Source organism: Pan troglodytes, chromosome 17 (genome assembly GCF_028858775.2).
Source record: "Pan troglodytes isolate AG18354 chromosome 17, NHGRI_mPanTro3-v2.0_pri, whole genome shotgun sequence".
NCBI lineage: Eukaryota > Metazoa > Chordata > Mammalia > Primates > Hominidae > Pan > Pan troglodytes.
The window spans coordinates 72,610,775-72,634,243 of NC_072415.2; the positions used below are offsets into that span (position 1 = coordinate 72,610,775).

Genomic DNA, 23,469 nt, shown 5'->3' on the forward strand with positions numbered 1-23,469 from the left:
AGATATGGGGGGAGGTCCCTGTGTATATGTTACAAGTATGGAATGAAACTTCTCTCTAGAAAATTGATTCATTAACCCGATGTTGTCCCTGGCCAACGCTCAGATCCAAATGTTAACTCTTCTTGGAATGTGTTTTTTATGCATTAAAGCATATTCTGAGAAATTATAAATAGTTTCAGTCATAATTAGTGACCTATTTTCAAAGCCCGTCTGAGTTTACTTTCCCTCCCCTACTCCAGTGCCTGCACCCTCTCTTCTTAGAGTTGACGTAATTAAGTGTTGACAGTTATATCGAATTGTACTTGAAGAGAATAGTAGTAAACCTACAGCAAGTGCCAGTCACTTGATTGTGTTTCATTTTATAGTCAGAAAAAAGAATGTAGGTCCATTTTCAAAGAAAAATATAAAATAATACTGTATTAATCATGAGGAAAATATGTAAGTGTCACAGAATATGTAAATTTTAGTGGTTCAGGTGGGAAACTTCAAAAATAGGTTGGAAATCAACACTTGTTAGAATATACAACTGGGAATCTATCATTTTAATGTTTATTATGAGAGTAAAAACGTCAAAATGGTTTAGCTTTTGTCTGATTTGTCTTTTTATTCTTTCTACTAGCATTCTGCTGAAAAACGGAGTTTATCTTCAATAAATAAGAAGAAAGGAAAGCCACAAACAGAAAAGTAGGTTCAATTTAAGGAAAGACAGCATATAGCCTTTGATAATAGGCCTGTTTAGTTTATGATAGTATACAACATAGTATTTTTTTAGTTAGTTTTCTTTATATTTTTAATTCTGGGTTTTACTCTTTTGGTTCAAAATACTAATATATGCAGGTGATAAAAATAAAGCTACTGTCAAATATTGCATTCAGTTTGGAGGGGTAAAACTCTCAGAACTTTCCACGGAAGGGCGAATCTTAATTGTATTTAGATTATTCCTTACTAAAAAAATTTGAAGAGTCTTGAAGGAAATTTTATCAATACTGTACTGAATGTGTTTGGTAGATAACCTTATTAAAATGTTGGCAATATGTTCATTTGGTTTAGGGAGAAAATTAAGAAAACTGACAACAGATTGAATAGTAGAATAAATGGTATTAGACTCTCCACTCCTCAGCATGCCCATGGTGGTACTGTGAAAGGTAAGAAGGTTATTTTTCTTTCAAATACCCATCACATAAATATATTCAGCATGATACTTACTGTATTAATAGATATTGAGCTGTTGTGTCAAATCCTAATACTATAAGTTTACCTTGTGTTGATATGTACAGCAATTTCCAAATTAAACAGTTCTGAAATCAATGGAGTTAATTTAGGGAATACAAACCAGCCATGGGGGTGGAGATTGCCTTTGCCTCAGTGATTCTCACCTGCCTCTCCCTTCTGGCAGCAGGAGTCTCCCAGGTTGTTGTTCTCCAGCCAGTCCCAACTCAGGAGACAGGTCCCAAGCCCATGGCAGATCTCTCCTGTGGCTTTGCCGGCCACTCATGAGAGTGTTTTTGTGTAAAGTCTTTTTTAGAATACTGTTGACTTCTTCATGATTTAATAACCATCCTTTGCGAAGTTTTATGAGGCTTTAGGGGAATGTCAACCCTCAAATTTTTGTTATACTAGATTTATATGGCTTCCATTTACCCACCACTATTTTAAGGTCCCTTTATTTTTAGGTTCAAGGTTCATTTGACTTGAGAAAGTGCCCTTCTGCAGCTTCATTGATTTTGTTTATCTTCACTGTTAATTGTAACGATTAAAAAAGAATAAGAGCACGCAGACCTCTAGGAGAACATTTTATCCCTGGGTGCCCCTGACACATTTATGTAGTGATCCCACAAATGTGATTGTTAATTTAAATGTTATTCTAATATTAGTACATTCAGTTGTGATGTAATATGAATAACCAGAATCTATTTCTTAAAAGTTTTGAGTATATTTTTAAACTAGATATTTGTATAGAAAGACTGAATAGTGATGAAAAAAAAAATAGTTACCTTTTGAATCTGAAATAATCTGGGCCAGACACGGTGACTCACACCTGTAATCCCAGCACTTTGAGAGGCCAAGGTGAGTGGATCACCTGAGGTCAGGAGCTCGAGACCAGCCTGACCAACATGATGAAAACCTGTCTCTACTAAAAATACGAAAATTAGCCAGGCGTGGCGGCACATGCCTGTAATCTCAGCTACTCGGGAGGCTAAGGCAGGAGAGTCGCTTGAACCCGGGAGGCAGAGGTTGCAATGAGCCACGACTGCGCCATTGCACTCCAGCCTGGGCAACAAGAGTGAAACTCCATCTCAAATAAATAAATAAATAATAAATTAAAAAACTAAAATCATCTGGCCAACTCATTGAAGCCTTGGAAGTGGGGGTAAAATAACATGGACAAAACTCATCTTGTCTGTAGAAGGATCTTGTAACACTTTACTATCTCTGAGGTTCCCTCTGGTGGCGATGGCAGCAGCTTAACGGAGGAGGAACAAGCTAAATGAGGAAGACAGAAGTCTGTCGGTGGACATTTGGAGATTGATGCTGCTGGCCCTCCCTGTCTCCGTTCCTTCTCTTTCTAGTTCATTTTCCATACTGCTGCCGTGTTTGTTTTCTAAAATACCATTTTCTGAATGAAATTCCTGCCCTCCACAAGCTCACTCTGTCTCTTGTCTCACAGTGTTTGGGAACTACTGCTCACTAAAGAAGTTTGCAACTGTTTTTTCCATGTTAGCCCATTTCCAGAGGAGAAGCACGTGGACGTTGGTCAGAGACAGTTAGGGTTTGAGTGTTGTGCTCCCCCAGTTTATTAAGCATGTGACCTCTCTGATGCCTTTGTTTGCTCATTTGTAAAACAGGAGTAATGCCTGCTTCAGCAGATTGTAAGAATTACATGTAAAAACATGAAGAGCATTTTCCTAGTTCCAAGTACCTAGGTGTTCAATGCAGCAATTTAGTTCCTTTTCCCTGTTCTAATAAATTAGAGGGAAACATACATTGTATAGGTTATTAAGAACTTTGTAACAGCATCACAAACTCCCATTCATTTTTTTCCTTAATTTTCAAGTATTATGAAAATAACAACCTCAGCGTATTTTTCAGTTTTATCTATTTTCTCCTCTATATCCGTCACCGATTTGTATGTATTTACATTTATAAAATGACTGAAATATTTTTTGTACAGCTTGTCTTATTGATATCAAGTGCAGCACAGATGTATGCCAATTCCAACTTTTAAAAAACCCCTCTGTGTATTAATTTTTCTTTGAAATATTAAGGCACCAAGGAAGAATTGTCTTTAAGCATTCAGTAAACTCAGTACATGCCTAAGGATTTTTTTATGGAACAACAGCTCATATCATAAATTGGAGAGACATTGTCTTGAAGCTGAAAATACTGAGTCTTTCTGATTAGCAGGTTGTTTGGATCTTTAAATAATACATTTTAGCTTAAGATTTGTATTGTTTTACTTCTTAAAAATTTATTATTAAATTTAAGTTTTAACTTCTGTTTTGAGTGATAATCCATTTATGTAGCTCAGAATTTCAAGAGAAAACAAAGATCGCTCCCAGCCCTCCTCTGTGCTGGCTCCTGCCAGGACGCAGTCAGCGCCGTCAGCTGTCTGTGTTGTTGGAGTGTCTTTTCTGTTAAAACCCAAGCTTTCTGAAAGTCTGTCTTCTGAAGAGGTGCATATTACCTCATATAGAGCATTAAGAATGCCCACCATGGCCAGGCGCGGTGGCTCACGCCTGTAATCCCAGCACTTTGGGAGGCTGGGGCCCGGTGGATCACTTGAGATCAGGAGTTTGAGACCAGCCTGGCCATCATGGTGAAACCCTGTTTCTACTAAAAATATAAAAATTAGCCAGATGTGGTGCTGCACACCTGTAATCCCAGCTACTCGGGAGACTGAGGCAGGAGCATCACTTGAACCCGGGAGGTGGAGGTTACAGTGAGCCAAGATTGCACCACTGTACTCCAGCCGGGGCGACAGAATGAGACTCTGTCTCAAAAAAAAAAAAAAAAAAAAAAAAAAAAAGAATGCTCATCATTGTAGTTTATTGCCCAGTGTTTCTTCCACCCCACTCTTCTGTTGCCAATTGTGGCACCAAAAAATTTAGAGGGAAATGAGATGCTTGATCTCTCAGTTTCTTGTAAAAGATTTAGAAGGTCTCTAGCTTCCTTTAATATCCCAGATGAAATATGTGATTCTGTCGCCTATGATTTATTTAAATGGGTCTTAACTCTAACAGACTTCTATTGTTTATAATTACCAATTTCCAGTATTTTTAGTGTTAGAATAGTGGTTTATGTTTTACATTTTGTTTTTGTTTTTATTATGTGCAAGACCCTTTATCATTTGAGACATGACAAATTCAAAGTTTGTGTGTCTTTTTAAAAGGGCAATTTGTGGAGTATCCTTTGGCATAATTGGTCTGTCTTCACTTTCCACATCCCCTGAATCTCTAGAGGATCACATAATTTCTGATTATAAAAGTTCTTAAGGTACCACACAATTCTGAAGTACCTTCTGAATTATCAAAAAAAAAGTTACGTTAGTATAGATTTAGATTTATGTATTCAGTTCTTTGGAAGCTGAGGTTTTGTATATGGCAGTTCGTGATTAGAATATTTACCAGCTTGCACAGTGTAAAGAAAATAGTTTTGTAAATTATGCCATTTGGAGAGATAGCTGCTTTTTTAAAAACATATTTTGAAATTTGCTCTTTGAACTGTAGTCTACTGTAGTTTCACTGTCTGCATCATTTTGATGAACGCTACCCCTGAGGTTCCTTTTCAGTCCATTTCTAGTTTGAGAATATCCTGTTGAATCTTTGATTCTCTTGATCTTGGGTTGTTCATTTTGTTACATGCTGGTTGAAATACTTATATGCAAGACTCATGCAAGTTCTATAGGTTTCATCATTAGTCCAATTTAATGACAACTTATTTGGCCACTATGGCCCGTTAGCTTGTCTTCAAGCAGCCATTGGTGGTGTTGACTTGCATCCCTTTAGTCGCCTTATGATGGGTCATTCAGGGCCTGTTACTGTGTAGGTATCCTCCAGGTAACTTTTCTGTAAAATTGTTACTTGCCCATGAACTCCTCTGCCACTTTTCCTTCTAGCCTCATAAGATTTTGTGCAGTTTTCCCTTGACAGTTTGACATTTATTACGCAGAAGGAATTTAGCAACATCAACCTTCCTAATGACTTTATTTTTCTTCAATATTCACCTAACATTTGAGTGGCTGGGCTAATCTAGGTCATGTTTAACAGTCTTAACACTGTTACAAATTTATCCCAGCCAAAACCACAAGTCAGTTGCCTGCATTGCTCATTATACAAATTGTGCCTTTTCTCTGACACATATTTTGCCCAGGCGATTAATACCCATTATCTTTTACTGGTTCTACCAGTTGCCACAGAAATGATTCACTAATCTATAGTTCTTAAGAAGCCTCTGGAATCCCTTATTTGGGGATTTATACACCAAACATATATTGAATGCTTGCTGTAAGGCAGAATTACGCTAGCTACTGGGTTTACAGAGATAAGAGAATATTTCCCTCAGTCAGGGCCACTACAGGAAAAAAAAAAATTCAAAGTTTGTATCTCTTGTCCAGTACTAGATACACCAATAGTCCCTCCTTATGTGCTCAAAACAGCTACGGCTAGTTGGTCATGGCAGATCCTGTCACCACCTCACACTACCTCAGTATAGGCTTGAACTTGGCAGAACTCAGGGGACTACTCAGTCTACTAGATGGGAAGCATTTTATTATTTTAAATACTCCAAGTAATTTTCATTGAATAGGCATTTTGGCAGCCCTTTTCTTCTTGAGTTCTTTTAAAGAATGAATTTTCCAGCAAGCTCTTAAGAGTTAAAATATCTAGACTTAGAAAGTAGCTCAAAGTGATATTATTGGACAGACCCTGCAACCAACCTTAACTCTTTTTTTCTTTGAAGTCAGTAAGATTGACTTATTCTGTGCATTGTTTTAAGAATATATTTATTAAGTATTTTCTATTAGAATTGTAATTTAATCAGTTTAGATCAAGGACAAGCTTTTTTAGATGGTTTGGGGAAACTGAAGAAAATATAGCTAAAATTAATTTCTAATGATTCAACTTAGAAATTAATCTAAAATGACTTAACATGATTTTTTAAAATAGTGTTGTTATTTTTAGATGTGAATTTGGACATTGGCTCTGGACATGACACATGTGGAGAAACATCTTCGGAGAGTTACAGTTCTCCATCTAGTCCCCGACATGATGGAAGAGAAAGTTTTGAAAGTGAAGAAGAGAAAGACAGAGGTTTGCTCTTTGAAGTGGGAGTATTGTTGGCATGGCAGGGGTGGGGAATTGGTGGGAAATGTGTGTTGTTTCTTCATGTCAAAGTCAAACAAGGAATTTTATGATCATATAAATGCCATTAACTGATTTTAAATGTAAAGTCATTATAAAGGATGTCGTATAGATCATTGCCTTAGAAATTCCTAACAATGTTGATTTGATAAACGTATTTCACTGCATATGAAGTTAAGTAGGATGAAGACAGGATCATAATGAGGTAGAGTTAGTGTAGAAAGAAGGAAAATGTGTGTTGTTAGATGCATATGTATGTTTATGCTCTTTACATCCTCTCGATTGATTGACCCTTTTATCATTTTGGGATATCCTTCTTTGTCTGTAGTAACAATTTTTGTCTTAAAGTCTATTTTGTCTGAGAATAGTATAGTCGGTCCAGCATTCTAGGTACTGCTTGCACAGTATTTTGTTTTCTATCCTTTTACTTTAAACCTATTTGTGTCTTTAAATATAAATTTTTTTGTCTCTTGTTGACAACATATAGTTAGATTATGGTTTTTTATTCATTCTGCCAATCTCTGCTATTTGTCCGTTTACATTTAATGTAATTACTAATAAGGTAGGTTTTATGTCTGCCATTTTGTTGTTTTCTCTGTGTATTATGTCTTCAGTTCCTCGTTGCACAGAGGCTTAAAATCAGCCAGCAGTGAGAGCTTAGGGCCTTCTCAGGTCTTCCTTGGAAAGGCATGTAACTATAGGCATGAGCAAAACGTTTTAGGTTCCCAGGAATATATTAAAGCTTTTCAAAGCCTCCTGTAGCCATCTTATTCCCCAGTTTTTCATTTTAAGTTTTCTGGTCAGCCTCTTGTCAGCCCCAGCTAGTAATGCCACCTTGGGCGGCTACATTTTTAAACAGTTGCTTCTGACTAATTATGACAAATGTCCTGCGGGTAAGAGGCTGTAACACAGAGTGAGTGCTAGCTGCCAGACAGTCAAATGGTGACAGTTTGGTGGTGGGGCTTTTGGGGAACTCGAAACCCATACTCCTAATGGCTGCTGGGTTTTGTAGCTACTACTGCGAGAGAGATGGTGTTTGCACTGATTTCAGAAAGTGAGGTACAAGTCATTTACAGGGCTACTTTAGAGCTGTAGAAAGGGGGAGTGGAAATAGGACAAGGGGAAAATGCCTTGAGATTTTCTTTTCTTACAGATTGAGCTGTTTTTCTTGAATAAACACTCGTCAGAGTGCTGTAAGCCTTTAGTTAATTTCCAGAATTTTGAGAAAGTTGGTTATTTGACAGTTTTTGCTAGGGTTTTCATTGCTTTTATGGAAGAGTGGATTATTAGAGGTCTTACTCTACCATTCTGGTGTGGAGGTGAGATCTCTTTAAAAATGTGTATGTTGAATGAGGATGTCATTCTTTATGCATGATGACAACGTCTGATTGGTAACACCTTGGTTACAAGGTGTACCCATGCTGGTGGGCAGCATCAAGTTACTTCTCATCGTCCACCCACAGATTAAGATCCTTACCACATATTGTTTCAGCCAAGTGTGGTTTCTTCCTGGACAGTCTGCAGCTCTCTGTGACATTAGCTTCTTTCTGTGTTGTGGTATCACGCTATGTCTTAGGGAGCTATGGTATATAGTGTTGCTACATGACATACAATTAAAGTCAGCCTTTACTTTGCAGTTACTTTGTAGTCATACCAAATGTAGCGTAGTTACTCTACCACCAATTCTTCTAATCTGAGGCAACACTGTACTTCTGATCTGCAGTTTCCTTGTGAAAGAAAAAAAATGAAAACAACCTCTCACTGAGCTGTTTTGAAACTTAAATGAGAGGATTTTTTTCGTCTTCTTTTTTTAAATTTATGAGACAGGGTCTTGCTGTGTTGCCCAGGCTGGTCTTGAACTCCTGGGCTCAAGTGATCCTCCTGCCTTGGCCTCCCAAAGTGTTGAGATTATAAGCATGAGCCACTGCACCCAGCATTAAATGAGAGGATTTTTATGCCTTACCCAGAATAGACAAACTTTCAGTATGTTTCATTGTACATTTATGCTTGATTCTCTAGGATGAGCAGGTGACTCTGTGGCTCACACTGCAGATTTGGCCCTGTCCGAAGTGTTAGTGTACATCTGTACACTTGGGTAATGACAGCATCCCTCTTCTGCCATCAGATGGCACAAGTTGGAGGCCTGTGTGGAGGAACTTGGCTTTTTTCAAATAGGCTGTTATTAAATATGAAAGAATGGCTTAGGGCTGTCTTCACCCAAAGAAAATATCCATTATGGTAGAGAGTTTTGATCATTTTTAGAATTCTGAGTGGATGAAAAGGCTCCTTTGAAAAGGGCGTGGGTGGCTTTGCTGTTGCTCTCCTGGGTAGTGATGGTATTTCTGTTTGGGGCTTTACACTTACCGAAATCAGTGCACAAAAGGGCGAGACATGTCTCAGCATGTCTAGAGGAGTCTCAGGATGCTTAGAAAACCAACTGGGAACATTAAAAATCATGAGGCCATTTGCTATTTCACATAGAAATTTAATGCACTTCTTCAAAAATGTTTCTGCTTCTTTCAGACTTAACATTTTTATCTTTGACTGTGCACTGGTGTGATGATACAGATAAAATGCCTTCAATAAGTTCGGATTTTGGGATAGTTTTTATTTTGCGAAGTTTAGCAAGAAATACCCCAATTATTAATCTATTAGGGGAAGTTTATGCTAGAACCATTCACTCTTTGAGTTTCTTCTAATATAAATTAAAATCATTGAATTAGTAATACTGTTGATGTTCTGTGTCAGTAAGTAGCTTTCATTTAATCTTTCTTCAGGAAGACGAATTTGTTTTTAGTGTTCTGTTTGAAAACTTTTTGACATCTGAAGCTGAATATAACCAGTTCATACCTTAATGAATACAAATATTTTAAGTACCTAGTACAATTCAGCCTATCCATACAAGCAGAAAGATTTTTAAATAGGCACTACATTTTAATGGAATGGTCTGTGTATACATCAACACAGTGTCTGGGTCTATGATGTTTAAACATTGTGAATCAGATTTTATCCTTGTCCCCTTTATACCAAAAGTCAGGACATCCCCCGAAGGCTAGGTCCACGCTATTTCTGTACACAAGCGTAAGACTGATGCAGGAGTAGTAGCCGATACAGTGTTGTTTGTATTTGCTGTTTTGCTGTTTTGATTTTGGAGAAATTGCCACACTCTCCTATTCCTGTTTCTTGTGTTCTAGCGTGTTTGTTTTATGATTAATAATAGCTTTAAATTTTCTTCCCCCCATTGAAATATTTAGTATTAAGAATATTGATTCCATTCTAGAAAAAAAAACAACAACAACAAAAGAAAACTCTTCTGTTCCCTGCCTCTAGATATTTGAGTTAAATATTGTCTTGACTGAGCTCCTTGAAATTGTATCATTTATCTGTGACAAATTGAAGAACTTGGGTTGGCAGTGCAGAATAGAAACCAAGTGGATTGCCTGAAGTTTATTAAGGTTAAGAGTGTCTGATGCTCTTCTCAGTACAAAGATGGTGTTACATAAATCTCTTTGTTTTATGCTGTGTTTCATTCAGACTCCAACTAGCCTTTTATGTTTTGTTTTCTGTTTATATCCCCGTATTTTTAAAATAAAGCATTGATCTAATATCGACCCATAGAAAGCTGAAAGTTAAAGGGAGGTCAGCTTGGACAGTCAGGAAACATAGAGGGACACTTTCCAAACTTGAGTTACTTTGAGGTATACTCAATGTTTATTTCTAGCAAGAAAGATGGGAGTTATGCCCGTGTTAATATCTCTTTATGTTTGTTTTCTTTAGACACAGACAGCAATTCTGAGGATTCTGGGAATCCATCAACAACTAGGTTTACAGGTTACGGTTCTGTCAACCAGACTGTCACTGTCAAGCCACCTGTTCAAATTGCTTCACTAGGAAATGAGAATGGAAACCTTTTAGAAGATCCCTTAAACTCACCCAAGTATCAGCATATTTCTTTTATGCCAACGTTACACTGTGTCATGCACAATGGTGCCCAGAAGTCTGAAGTCGTCGTTCCTGCACCCAAACCCGCTGATGGCAAAACCATAGGGATGCTTGTTCCTAGTCCTGTTGCTATTTCTGCAATAAGGGAGTCCGCAAATTCAACCCCTGTTGGAATACTAGGGCCAACAGCTTCCACTGGAGAATCGGAAAAGCACCTTGAGTTACTGGCTTCCCCTTTACCTATTCCATCAACCTTCCTTCCACACAGTAGTACTCCCGCTTTGCATCTAACAGTTCAGAGGCTAAAGTTGCCACCACCACAGGGATCTTCTGAGAGCTGCACAGTTAACATCCCACAACAACCACCCGGAAGCCTGAGCATCGCATCACCAAACACTGCCTTTATTCCTATCCATAACCCAGGTAGTTTCCCAGGCTCTCCTGTTGCTACCACGGACCCCATCACAAAATCTGCATCCCAAGTGGTAGGACTCAATCAAATGGTGCCTCAAATTGAGGGAAACACAGGGACAGTCCCTCAGCCTACCAATGTGAAGGTAGTTCTTCCAGCAGCTGGCCTCTCAGCTGCTCAGCCACCAGCTTCCTACCCCTTACCAGGCTCTCCCCTTGCTGCCGGCGTGTTACCCAGCCAGAACTCCAGTGTGCTCAGCACAGCAGCAACTTCTCCCCAGCCAGCGAGCGCAGGTATCAGCCAGGCCCAGGCAACTGTTCCTCCTGCAGTTCCTACCCACACCCCAGGCCCTGCCCCGAGCCCAAGCCCTGCCTTGACACACAGTACCGCGCAGAGTGACAGCACCTCTTACATCAGTGCTGTGGGGAACACGAACGCTAATGGGACAGTAGTGCCACCGCAGCAGATGGGCTCAGGTCCTTGTGGTTCTTGTGGGCGAAGGTGCAGCTGTGGGACCAATGGAAACCTTCAGCTAAATAGTTACTATTATCCTAATCCAATGCCTGGACCAATGTACCGAGTCCCTTCATTCTTCACTCTGCCATCCATTTGCAATGGCAGCTACCTCAACCAAGCACATCAGAGCAATGGAAACCAACTTCCTTTTTTTCTGCCTCAGACTCCATATGCAAATGGACTGGTACATGACCCAGTCATGGGGAGCCAAGCCAACTATGGCATGCAGCAGATGGCAGGATTTGGGAGATTCTATCCTGTATATCCAGCACCTAACGTAGTTGCCAACACCAGTGGTTCGGGGCCCAAGAAGAATGGGAATGTCTCATGTTACAATTGTGGTGTAAGCGGACACTATGCACAGGACTGTAAGCAGTCGTCCATGGAGGCCAATCAACAAGGTAATCACAATAACTCCCAGAGGACTTGTTTTTGAGTTCACCCATTTCTCTTTCCTTTCCTTATTGATCATGGGATTCTGTTGTAGCAGAAAGATCTGTTTGTGTTTTCGTTTATGGATATTGTGTTTTCAGTGACAGATCATAAAATGCAACTGGAAAAACAGTGTAGACCCAGGTCACACAGAGCACAAGGAAGTTCAGAGGAATTCAGTTTCCAATTAAGGAATAAACTCTAAAGGCCCTTTTGAAGGAGTGTGATGGGAATTTGCATTCTGTAATGTTAAATCTCTTGCTTGCAGCACTTTTTTTTTTAAGCTACAATCCTGTTTCATAGAGTAAGCAAAATTTTTAAATATTGAAAACCTAGGAAGTAATCTAGTTATCTGACGTTAGGTTTTGAATAACTGTATAGTATATCTGCATAACCAGCTGCCTCATGCCTGTTTCCCCATGCTACCCTTTTCCTTCCCAGCAAATGTTTAAAAACAAAAAAGGTCCAAGATTCTATTGCATTAATACAGGAACAAAATAGTTCAGTACTATTTTGATTTGAGAGTAAAGGAATTTGAACAAAGTTTAATATTACTACCACCAGAAAGAAGAAAATGGTCTTACCTATGTTTGAGTAAGATACCAAATTTTATGTCAACTTCAGACTGTTATTTTCACTTGCATTTGGCCTTTGTCGTTTTGCCAAATCTTACCCAGAAACAAAAAAGTCTTAAATTGGGAATATATTTACTTCGCATTCTTAAAGAAAGATCAAGTTTGATAGCTTTTAGATTGAGTTCAAAGCACAAACTTTACATTGCTTTTTAAAGTGAGCGGATTGGCCATTTGGAGTGGCACTAGAGCTGACGAAGGTGCCTTGTGGAGAGCATGCCCGTGTGATAGCTTGTACGTAGTGGTTTGTGATGACGTTTCCTTGTAAGCGGTGACTTAGTTCTGTCTTTCCCATTTTAGGCACTTACAGACTGAGATACGCACCTCCCCTCCCCCCTTCTAATGATACGTTGGATTCTGCAGACTGAAACGAGTAAAGCTTGCCTACTTAATACACTCAAGTGTGGGGAGTCATGGGGTGTGGAGGGGAGGAAAGGAAAGGTATTTTGTTTCTTTGTCTATACATTTCCTAGATTTCTATGCAGTTGGGATTTTTCATTTCTCTTGTACCAATGTCCAAAACAAGAAAGAATGCAATGCTTTTGAGCCTCTGGTCTCCTGGTTCAACAACAGGCTTATATGTATGATACATGTAATTTAAACCTTCAGACAAACTTAAATGTTGGTGCGTGCTTTTTTTTTTTTACACTGAATACTTGCTGTGTGCAATGTTTACTGAATCTTTAAAACTGTGTATTTGACCTTTTTTTACAACACTGGTGACAGTCATATGGTTTTGGAAAAAAAAGAAATTTTGCTTCTTCCCAGCTTTTCTCACTTTCACCCTAAATGACACTTCCTCCCCAGCCAGCCTCACTCTGTCTCCGGCCCGCAGCAGGAGCAGCCAGCAGTGCATTCACCCCACTTTTGTAAACTGCTCTGCATATAAACCAAGGGCAGAATGTTTCACCCTGATCTTATGGGAGGAATCAAACTCCCAAAATAGTGTGTATATATGTAATAAACAGCGTCACGTAAATACATATATGCAGTGCTTGTTGTCCAAATAAAAATGAAAATAAGTGGAAGAGAGAGGAAGAAGTCAAACCATATGAAACTGAAAAAATATGACGTATGAAATGGACAAAAAGCTTTTTCTGAAACCAACTTTTTACTTCCATCATCCTTTTTTAGCCTGTTGCTTCAGAGAGACACAAAGTGAACACACTGGTGTGAATGTCGCTCTCTGTGTGCTTGTGTTTGTAATGAAAGTCTACAGCCAATTTTACTTGTCTACCACCGTGTTGTGCTCAAAGAGACACTACTTGAGTAAAGATTTCTTCTTTCCCTGTACCAACTGTTACAGTGTTACGTTGTGTTTAAAATGTGTATGGTTTATTGCAATCTGAACAGAGCTATGGGTTTCTACCATAAGTCAGGTTATTTGTTCCCTAACCTGTCTCTCGTAGCAAAGTCACTTTTATAACAGTTTACCACTATGCTTGATTATAATGTGAAAGGCTGAATTCTGAGTGTGTTAAGATGGTATTAATCATGTCGGTGTCATGTCACTAAGTTTAATGCTGCTGTTTTTAAAAAAAAAAAAAAAGTTTTTTTAAAAAGCCAATCTATGTACTAAATTGCTTCCAGGTAATTTTTGATTTCCTAAAGTGCACTGAGGTTATCTGGAAGATTGGGTGTATTTTTTGGTGACTGCTGCATTCATCAGCAATGAACAGTTTCCACTGTATAGTCCTAGGGGTCAGGGGGTGGGGGTTTCATTTTCCATTCCTCAGCACAGAGCAGAAATGATAGATTTTTATTGTGTGGAGTAACGTTGGTATGCAGCAGAGGAACGTAAACATTTGGTCTTGGTTCAGAAGCCTAACAGATTGCTAGACAAGAGAAAAAACTTGAAGAAAAAAGAAGCTTAATTTCATGCTTCATAAGTAGCATTTATATTTATAGCACCAATGTACATTTTGAAACTTTCTTTCAGGGGTGGGAGTTACGGGGAAGGGGTGGGTGTGAAGGGGTAGATGAAAGCTTTAATTTAGAAAGTTCGAGTAAAGGAAATTATTTTGATTAAATATATTTTATTTGATCTGGGTATTTTTGGACCACATTATTAAATTAATTGTTAAGCTGCAGTTGAGTTGTTCAAGTGAGAGTTTTGATAAGCCACGTATGGGCCGCATTGTGAATCACTTGCCAGTTGTACTTTATGGAGCTTATTTTATGATTTAAAATACTGTACTGTACATAGGAGGTATGTTACCTTCTCCTTATTTGTATGTTTACCATATACTTTGATATTTGAAATGTTATGTACTGGAAAGGCCACTTATATTTCTAGAACAGATTGGATTTTATGCAACCTTTTTTCCTTGAATTAACAGCAATAAAAAAATGAAAAACAGCTTAAGAATTGTGCCTCATTGTAAATTTTGTAAAAGTGGAGATAGGACATCATACATGGTGATTTTTTTAAAGTTTTATTTAGGTATGTAATTATTTTGGGGTTAAGGATCAATCCATTTCCCTGCAGGGTCGGCAGTGAATCCCAAAGTTATTTACCATCTGGATGCTCCTCAGTTCTTCCCCCAAATAACTTTTTTGTTTTTGAGACGGGGTCTTGCTCTGTCGCCCAGGTTGGAGTGCAGTGGCGCGATCTCAGCTCACTGCAACCTCTGCCTCCCTGGATTCAAGCGATTCTCCTGCCTCAGCCTCCTGAGTAGCTGGGATTACAGGTGTGTACCACGACACCCAGCTAATTTTTGTATTTTTAGTAGAAACGGGGTTTCACCATGTTGGCCAGGCTGGTCTTGAACTCCTGACCTCAAGTGATCTGCCTGCCTCTGCCTCCCAAAGTGGTGGGATTACAGGCATGAGCCTCCACGCCCGGCCTCCCAAGTAACTTTATATAGAGGTCATCTGCGTGACCACTAGAGAAAGGGGGACTGCACTCCGTGAGTTTTGAGTACTCGGCTGCATGCTAAACACTATGGTAGCAATGAGGCAGAGTCCTTGTCAACCTTGAGCTCGTATTTCCAGTTTAGGCCTTTACCCACCAAAAGTGTAAAGGACTCATTACTTTATCAACTTTGTTAGTGTGATTTTATTAGCCAGGCCCCTCTTTCAGTATAACGTGTACTATTTTTTATTTCATTGCTTATCTTGGCTGTAATCCAGGCTCAAACTTTTTAAACGGTTGGTAATTTATAAGAGACGATTGGGGGCCTGTGTGTGTTGCTCCACGCCGCCCTTGACGCAGTCCCTGTGGCCAGCACCGTCCTGGGCCTTGGCTCTTTGTCAGGAGCCATCTAATGACTGTGCCCTCTGGATCCAGTTGGGTGGGCAGTGAGTTTGAAATGATTATAAATTCCCTGATTGTTTACAGGGCACCAACTTTCATTTTCAGCCAACAAATAATGCACCTATAGGTAACGTGTAAATCATGAACCCAGATTCACATTAACTAGCATGTCCCATATCCTTAGCTATCCCTCCCTCCCCTTCCCCCACTACACTAAGGTAACCACTGCTTTAGATTGTGTTAGTCTTTTTTTTTTGTGAGACATGCTTTCACTCTTGCTGCCCAGGCTGGAGTGCAATGGTGCAATCTTGACTCACTGGAACCTCCACCTCCCGGGTTCAAGCGATTCTCCTGCCTCAGCCTCCAAAGTAGCTGGGATTACAGGCGTCCACCACCATGCCCAGCCAATTTTTTTTTTTTTTTTGGTACTTTTAGTAGAGAAGGGGTTTTACTGTGTTGGCCAGGCTGGTCTCGAACTCCTGACCTCAGGTGATCCACCCGCCTCGGCCTCCCAAAGTGCTGGGATTACAGGCGTTAGTCACTGCGCCCGCCCTTCTGTTAGTCTTGTTTATTTCCCCACACACTGCTCCTAAATATACAGTTTCTTTTTGCTTTTCTTGAGCTTTATAAGGGTATCCTTTTGTGCCTAGCCTTCTGTGCCTGGCTCTGTTCATGTGATTTTATGGTCTTGATGTTGTGTTCTTATATTTATTCATTTTCCCTACCTTATGATAGTCTCATTGTGGGGAAGAATATAGATAATTTCTCCATTCTGTCAATGGACATCTGGGTGGTTTTAATTTTTTTTCTGTTACAAACAAGCCTGCTGGGAACATTGTTGTCCCTGGTTCGTGTGTACACGAGTCCTCTAGGGCGGCAAGCTGGGAGTGCAGCGGCTGGGTTGTAGGACATGCAAGTATTCAGTTTGCTAACATTTGCAGTATTGTTTTCCAAGTGATTTACACTCACACCAGCAATGTAGTGGGGAACCCTGAATGGGTATCTAGACCCCCTCCCGAGATGGTGTCACAGTGCTGTGGAAGGCGAGGTGGACCTCTCCCGAGATGGTGTCACAGTGCTGTGGAAGGCCAGGTGGACCCCTCCCGAGATGGTGTCACAGTGCTGTGGAAGGTGAGGTGGACCCCTCCTGAGATGGTGTCACAGTGCTGTGGAAGGCCAGGTGGACCCCTCCCGAGATGGTGTCACAGCGCTGTGGAAGGCCAGGTGGACCCCTCCCGAGATGGTGTCACAGCGCTGTGGAAGGCCAGGTGGACCCCTCCCGAGATGGTGTCACAGCGCTGTGGAAGGCCAGGTGGACTCCTCCTGAGATGGTGTCACAGTGCTGTGGAAGGCCAGGTGGACCCCTCCCGAGATGGTGTCACAGTGCTATAGAAGGCGAGGTGGACCCCTCCTGAGATGGTGTCACAGCGCTGTGGAAGACCAGGTGGACCCCTTCTGAGATGGTGTCACAGTGCTGTGGAAGGCGAGGTGGACCCCTCCCGAGATGGTGTCACAGCGCTGTGGAAGGCCAGGTGGACTCCTCCCGAGATGGTGTCACAGTGCTGTGGAAGGCCAGGTGGACCCCTCCCGAGATGGTGTCACAGTGCTGTGGAAGACCAGGTGGACCCCTCCCGAGATGGTGTCACAGTGCTGTGGAAGGCCAGGTGGGGGAATGCATGTGCAGCCTAGGTCTTTGCATCTAGAAAGAGCCCCAGGGTGGAGAGTCACCTTGGGGAAGGGGACGCAGGCTGGGCAGGAACAAAAACAGCAGTGTGTGGTTGGGGATGTGGGGGAAGGAGATACAGCCATAGTAAAGGGAAAATTATAAAAGAGTTTCAAGATTTGTGGGTACAGTAGATAAAATGGGATCAGACTGGAGAATTTGGAGTTGGTTGAATGAAAAATGGGAAGTTTCCAAGTTTTGAATAGAGGGAAAACACATTGACAGTGGTATTTGAGGAAATCCTCAGGTGGTTAAGGAAAGAGAGCCTGGAGGTTGAAAGACGGGTTAGGCATGGCCAGGAGGGCCGAGACTAAGGTGTTGGCCATGGGAAGGCCCATTTAGAAAGGGATGGAAGAGACAGGTAGAAGGAACCTTGATGCTCTGAACTTTATTTTCCCTAGATGTAAAATGAGAATTGCTCTTTTAAATTACGGTTCAGTGGCCGGGCACAGTGGCTCACTCCTGTAATCACAACACTTTGGGAGGCCAAGGCGGGTGGATTACTTGAGGTCAGAAGTTTGAGACCAGCGTGACCAACATGGTGAAACCCCGAATCTACCAAAAACACAAAAACTTAGCCGGGCATGGTGGTGTGTGCCTGTAATCCCAGCTACTCAGGAAGCTGAGGCAGGAGAACCGCTTGAACCTGGGAGGCGGAGGTTGCAGTGAGTTGTAGTCACACCACTGCACTACAGCCTGGGTGACAGTGAGACTTCATCTCAAATAGATAAATAATGGCTCTGAAGGTTAAATAATCTATGGGAAAGGTCCAACATAATGAAATAGCACTGAGAAGCCGCTCAAATTCTAGTTGAATTCAATTTTGATGAACAGGGAGATGGCAATACTATTTTAAGAGACAGGGCCAGGCACACTGGCTCACACCTGTAATCCCAACACTTTGGGAGGCCAAGGCCTTGGGCAGATCACTTGAGCCCAAGAATTCAAGAGCAGCCTGGGCAACATGATGAAACCCCATCTCTACAAAAAATACAAAAATTAGCTGGTCCTGGTGGTCTATGCCTGTAGTCCCAGCTACTCGGGAGGCTGAGGCAGGAGGATCACTTGAGCCCAGCAGGCAGAGGCTTCAGTGAGCCCAGATCATGCCACTGCACTCCAGCCTAGGTGACAGAGTGAGACCGTGTCTTTTTTTTTTTTAATAAAAGGGAAGATGTGGACGAGAACAGGTTTGGGTAGGAGTGATGGCAGTGATTCTTTGGTTGGTGAGGAACCTAGCAAACATAGCTCTTCATTAGACTAAGATTAGTTAATTTTGCTCTATGCACTGATGAACGATATAGAAGCTATTCCTTACCCTCGCAGATTAAACCTAGTTGGAAAGCTTGCCAGTTAATGGTATGTATGGACTGTACAGACATGCCAAGTCGTACGGTCACGATTATTCAGTACCAAAGTAAAAGTTCATGGCAAGGCAAATCTACATTTAATTTTTTATGTAAGCACTAAGAATCAATTTTTTCTGAAAAGGTTCCAAAGAGATGAGAAAGCACAGTGTAAAATACCTGTTTTCTTAACAGCACCTAGTACTTAACAGCACCATCCATTTGAGCTTGGAAGACATCTTTTTCACTTCTCCATACTGATTGCAGAAGCATTCTAAGGTTAAGGCAGTGAAACCATATGGAGGCAAGCTGTGACAATAGTTCCACCCCATGACACTCCCATATTCTTAAAAGAATAAAAAAAACTGACCCTCCACCCAACCCCACCCCACCAAGAGGGAGGGCTCGTTGATTTCCAGAGCAGTGAGTTTCGAGGTGTGAGATATGAAGTAAAGAAATGGGGTCCCTGCCTGGAAACGTGGTCACGACATCTCTACATCTTCCTCTCTTTAGGGGAGGAGACCAGCTCTTAAAGGATGAGGGGCTCTGGGGTCCCAGGGCGGAGAGGCAGGTGTCAGCTCGGGGTGGAGGGAATGTTTTAACTGGAGTGCCCTCGCCCCTTCAGGTGACCCTGTGCAGAGAGAGGACAGGCCAGGGCGGGCAACCTTGTCTTTCTCTGGATGCTCATTAACATATTGGTTTGCTCAGGTTGGATTCCTAGGGTCAGAATAACATCATATTTGATGTTACCGCTGCTTACAGATATAGCTATTGTGCTTGTCCATGCAAAATTTCCCTAATTGCTAAACGCTGTCCTCTGTTGAAAAATGTAAGCCACCTGAATTGGAACATGGGTACACATCACCTGAGTTCTGTGTGTGTATGCAAATGTTTATCAATTGTGGAAGCTTTGGAATTGGGGGCGGTTTGGGGCTTCCTCTTGTCTGTTCTGTAATGGGGGCACATCACACGTGTGGGGACCGGAGACCCTTCACGCAGTCACCTCCGCCTGCAGAGAATGCGGGCCTTGGTCAGCAGAAGCTCTCAATCCCATGATCCGGTTTTGCTCTCTGAAATTTGGCGGTGGGAGTTGTGGTGAGGTGGGGGGTTGGGTGGTTCTTCATTGTTTTTCTTTTTCCTCTTGCAGTTCCAATTTGAGCCGCTGTGAAAAAGGCCTCCACCAGCCTCTCAGCAGAAGAGATTGCTCATTGGAACGCAATGCCACCTGGTGGGGGACGAGGACAGTGCGAGCAAGCAGATGTTATTTCCTACTGACCTAATTTAGAGAACATTAAACGTAAGAGAAGGAACATTTGGGGTTGGAAGCCTGTGCCCAAAACCTTAGAGAATGCAGGCAGCTGGCCATAAAAGCAGCTTGAGCAAACCCCTCATTCAGCCGTTGAAATCTGTGTGTGAACACTTTAAAGGTTTCCTCTGCGCTTTTCCTGTGTGCGTTTGGTCATCACAGCTGTGAAGTGGGGTGGGAATGTTTCCCCTCGTTTTCTAGGAGAGAAATTTTGGGTTCAGTGAGACGAAGTGCTGCAGACAGGCCCATGGTGACGCTCAGGCCTCCGCTTGAAGTTGGTGCTCACTTCCTGGCACCACTTCCTGCCCCCACCAGTGCTTCTGGCAGAGCCCAGGGCAGTGGCTTTATGGAACTGTGTAAGGTGATAGGAATCCACAGGCGGAATGGCCATGTGGCCTCTGGACTGAGGAGGGCTGGACCAGGTTGTGGGCATGCCTGGAACATATGCCACATCCTATCCCATAGCGAGGCCTCTTCCTTGTGGCTCTCGAAGGATTTGAGGACGTGGGAGGGTGAAATGTTTCCAGAGAAATATCCAGGACTTTTAGAACTAGGCTTTCAAAAGCATTTGCCTGTCAGATAAATTCAAGTGGCATCAATGCAGATTTTAAATGTGTACAGATATCCCCACTCGCACGCTGAGTTGTGCTTCACACAAGTTTTGCGCACGGAGTATTCCATTAAATCTAATGAAGCAGTGGGGCAAGGAGAAAGGAGAGGTGACTGCTGATGTTTTTAAAGCTCTGACAGTCACATATAGATTGTCCCAGGTACCCCTTCTGCCTGCTGCCCCCAAGGCACTCCAAAGGCAAAGATGGATGGTGACAAAGTAACCTTCATGCAGAAACAAGAACAGTCACCCCCAATAACAAGCCCTGCTGAAGGTTAAGAATGCCACCAGGCTGCCTGGCAGTTACTGAGTGCTTATTCCTGCTAGCCTATTGAAGTCACGTCATATTTGTTACATGGTAACTTAATTGTGCCTTCCACGCCTTCACAAAATCAGTTGTACAAGAGAAGGCACCCACCACAGTCCATGTGACCTTTCTCGGTCTGATTTACATAGTGGGGATGATGACACTCGCGTTGTAGAGTAGTTGCACGATTAAACCTGGCAAACAGAAATAAAGCACTCAATGTCTGACACATAGTGGACTTTCAAGAAGTTTGTCATGCAGGGGACACTTGAATGCCCAGTATGGGCCAGACAGCATCAGCTCATTTCAGCTCCCACAGCCCTGTGAGGGAGGAACTCTGCCCTGTTTTACAGTTAGGGAAATTGAGGCACAAAGGCTAAGAAGTCGATATCCAAGGGCACAGAATGATTGGGTGACAGTGAGCCCAGGCAGTGTGACAAGATTGCTGCCCCACGCCACCTCTGTCTTTCGTGGGTATGTCGGTGTGAGGTGTAGGCAGCCCTGCACTGGCATTCAGCAGGCGGGACTCCCGGGCAGGCTCTTCTGCGAACACTCATGGGCCACCAGCCCTTTCTGGAGCTTGCCTTTTTTTTTTTTTTTTTTTACCTGAAAGCTACGTGAATCGTTGGTAAATTGGTGTAAAAATGGAACTGAGTCATCTCAAAAGTTCCTTTCAGTTCTAAAATTCTGTGAATTGAAGCCTACTTTTTCACCTTAAATGATTTATTGGGTGTACAGTTCTTTACGCTTTCTGATTGAACTGATTTGAAGTTCTTATTTCGTGTGTTGGGGAACACACCCCCAACCCGTCACAGCGTGGCCGTGGGTGGGAGACCGACGTTAGGCTGGCCAGTCACTAGGGGGCAGCATCAGCATGGGGCTGGCTGTCCCTGGCCTTAGGGAGCAGTTTCTGCCCCTCCTGCTCCGTCAGAGAGTCTCGGACTCCTCTCTGCTTGCATGTGTAAAGTTTTCATTTTCAGGGGCCTTTTAGTCAAAAAAATAAAGCTGTATGACTTAGTGCTGAAGGATATGAATTAGGCGTAGCTCTTGGGTTGGCAGCATAAACCAAGGGGCATCAACCCACCACCGACAAGCTAAGAATGGTTTTTACATCTTTAAATGGTTGAAAAATGAAAAAGAATGTTTAGTGACACGTGAAAAATACATGAAATTCAAATTTCAATGTCTACAAATAAAGTGCATTAGCACACGGTCCTCTTGCTTCTCTATGTGTTGTCTGTGGGTGCTTTGTCTTATCCCAGCAAAGTGGAATAACTGGGACAGAGATGCTATGGCCCTCGAAGCCTACAATATTTACCGTCTGTCCCTTACAGGAAAAGCTTGCCATAATCAGCCTTATCTGAAGAAAGATGCACTTCGCATTATCTTGAAGGTCCTGATTTTCTGGGAGGAGGGGCTCGTGCCCTCCTTTTCGGGCTCTGCTTTCTTGGCACAGTCAGTAGTTTCTGGCGCTTAAGAAGGCACAGACGCTAAGTGGGTGAAGTGAGCCCAGGCAGTGCGCGGCACTGAGCGGTTAGGAAGTTGCTGGTTCTTATGCACAGTCATTCAGCAAACCTTGGCTGGGAGCTCAGCCTAGCGAGGGGCATCCTAGCACCAAAGATCAGAAAGAATGGGGAGGGGAATGAGGGAAGGACTTTCAAAGGGCGTGTTTTAGTTGAGCCAAGAAGGAAGAAGTGAGCTTTTCCTTAGTGAAGAGGTGAGAGATGGCAAAGGAAACAGCATCGCCCAAGGTGCTTCTGGGAAGAGTAGCTAATGGAGAGTGCGCTGGGTGGGGGAATGAAAGACTCCAGGTCCTGCTGCAGGAGCTGGGAGGCGGGGTGGTCCAGAGACAGGCAGGGGCAGGCAGGGGCTGCAGGCACCCGCTTCACCGCGGGAGGGAGCCAGGAGAAGTGGGTCCCAGAGGAAAATCTTCCTGTACACGGGCTGCATTAGTGGTACCTGAGGGCATCTGGAAGACCGTGGTTCTCCTTGCAACAGTCACCTAATGGCCTTCAGTGAAAAGACAGACTCCTTGACTCTCCCTTTCCCCAAACACATTCCTACAGAGTGGAAGTTTCCAGAGAAAACAGCCATCAAAGAAGGTTGAGAGTGAGAATTAAGAGACACTGGAGAAGATCAAGAGAATGTGCCCTGAAGACAACAACAAAAATCAATAAAAGATTTCAAGAATGAAATGGCTGTTGTGGTCACGTGCAGTAGAGATAAGGAATTATTCCACGGGGTCACTAAAGCTAAGAAGACGGGTGCTGGGGGATGGGGGCAGCAGGGGAAGGGATGAGGGCAGGGCTGGAGGAAGACGCCTAGGCAGATGGGAGCTGTGAAGGTGGAGTCGCCCATTGTACTTGGGGCGGGCGGAGGGTGGCCTGTTGGTGTCCTTTATCCTGGTGACATGGCGGAGGCAGGCACTGAGGAGAGGGACCAACGTCTGGAGCTGCTGCTTGGATCGGAGCCGAGGGGCACTGAGTAAAACTCCCAGCATCCCTGAGGGTCCACTGAGATTGAAACCATGGATTTGAGGTGTGGCCAATCACATAACACAGCTTAGAAATCATTTCTTTCTAATGATGTAGGAAGCCGAGGCAAGAGAAGGGTTAGGTTGATTTGGGATGG

The 23,469-nt window shown here is 42.5% G+C and overlaps 1 protein-coding gene across 12 annotated transcripts in view; it reads left to right on the forward strand.

Moving 5' to 3' along the window:
• The window catches only part of ZCCHC2 (zinc finger CCHC-type containing 2), a 63,958-nt gene extending 40,925 nt beyond the window's left edge, over positions 1-23,033 (forward strand). For 5 of the 12 annotated variants that reach the window (XM_003315921.7, XM_016933835.4, XM_063795812.1 and 2 more), the window contains 5 exons: positions 620-684; positions 1,051-1,145; positions 6,180-6,308; positions 10,137-11,630; positions 12,594-14,661. In XM_003315921.7, the coding sequence (XP_003315969.3) occupies positions 620-684; positions 1,051-1,145; positions 6,180-6,308; positions 10,137-11,630; positions 12,594-12,661 (1,851 nt within the window). In that variant the 3' untranslated portion in view covers positions 12,662-14,661. Of the gene's footprint in view, positions 1-619; positions 685-1,050; positions 1,146-6,179; positions 6,309-10,136; positions 11,631-12,593; positions 14,662-19,762; positions 22,068-22,904 lie in introns of those variants that run through there. The other 7 variants (XR_010151977.1, XR_010151979.1, XR_010151978.1 and 4 more) reach the window with 5 other exon arrangements.
• Positions 23,034-23,469: the final 436 nt, after the last annotated feature.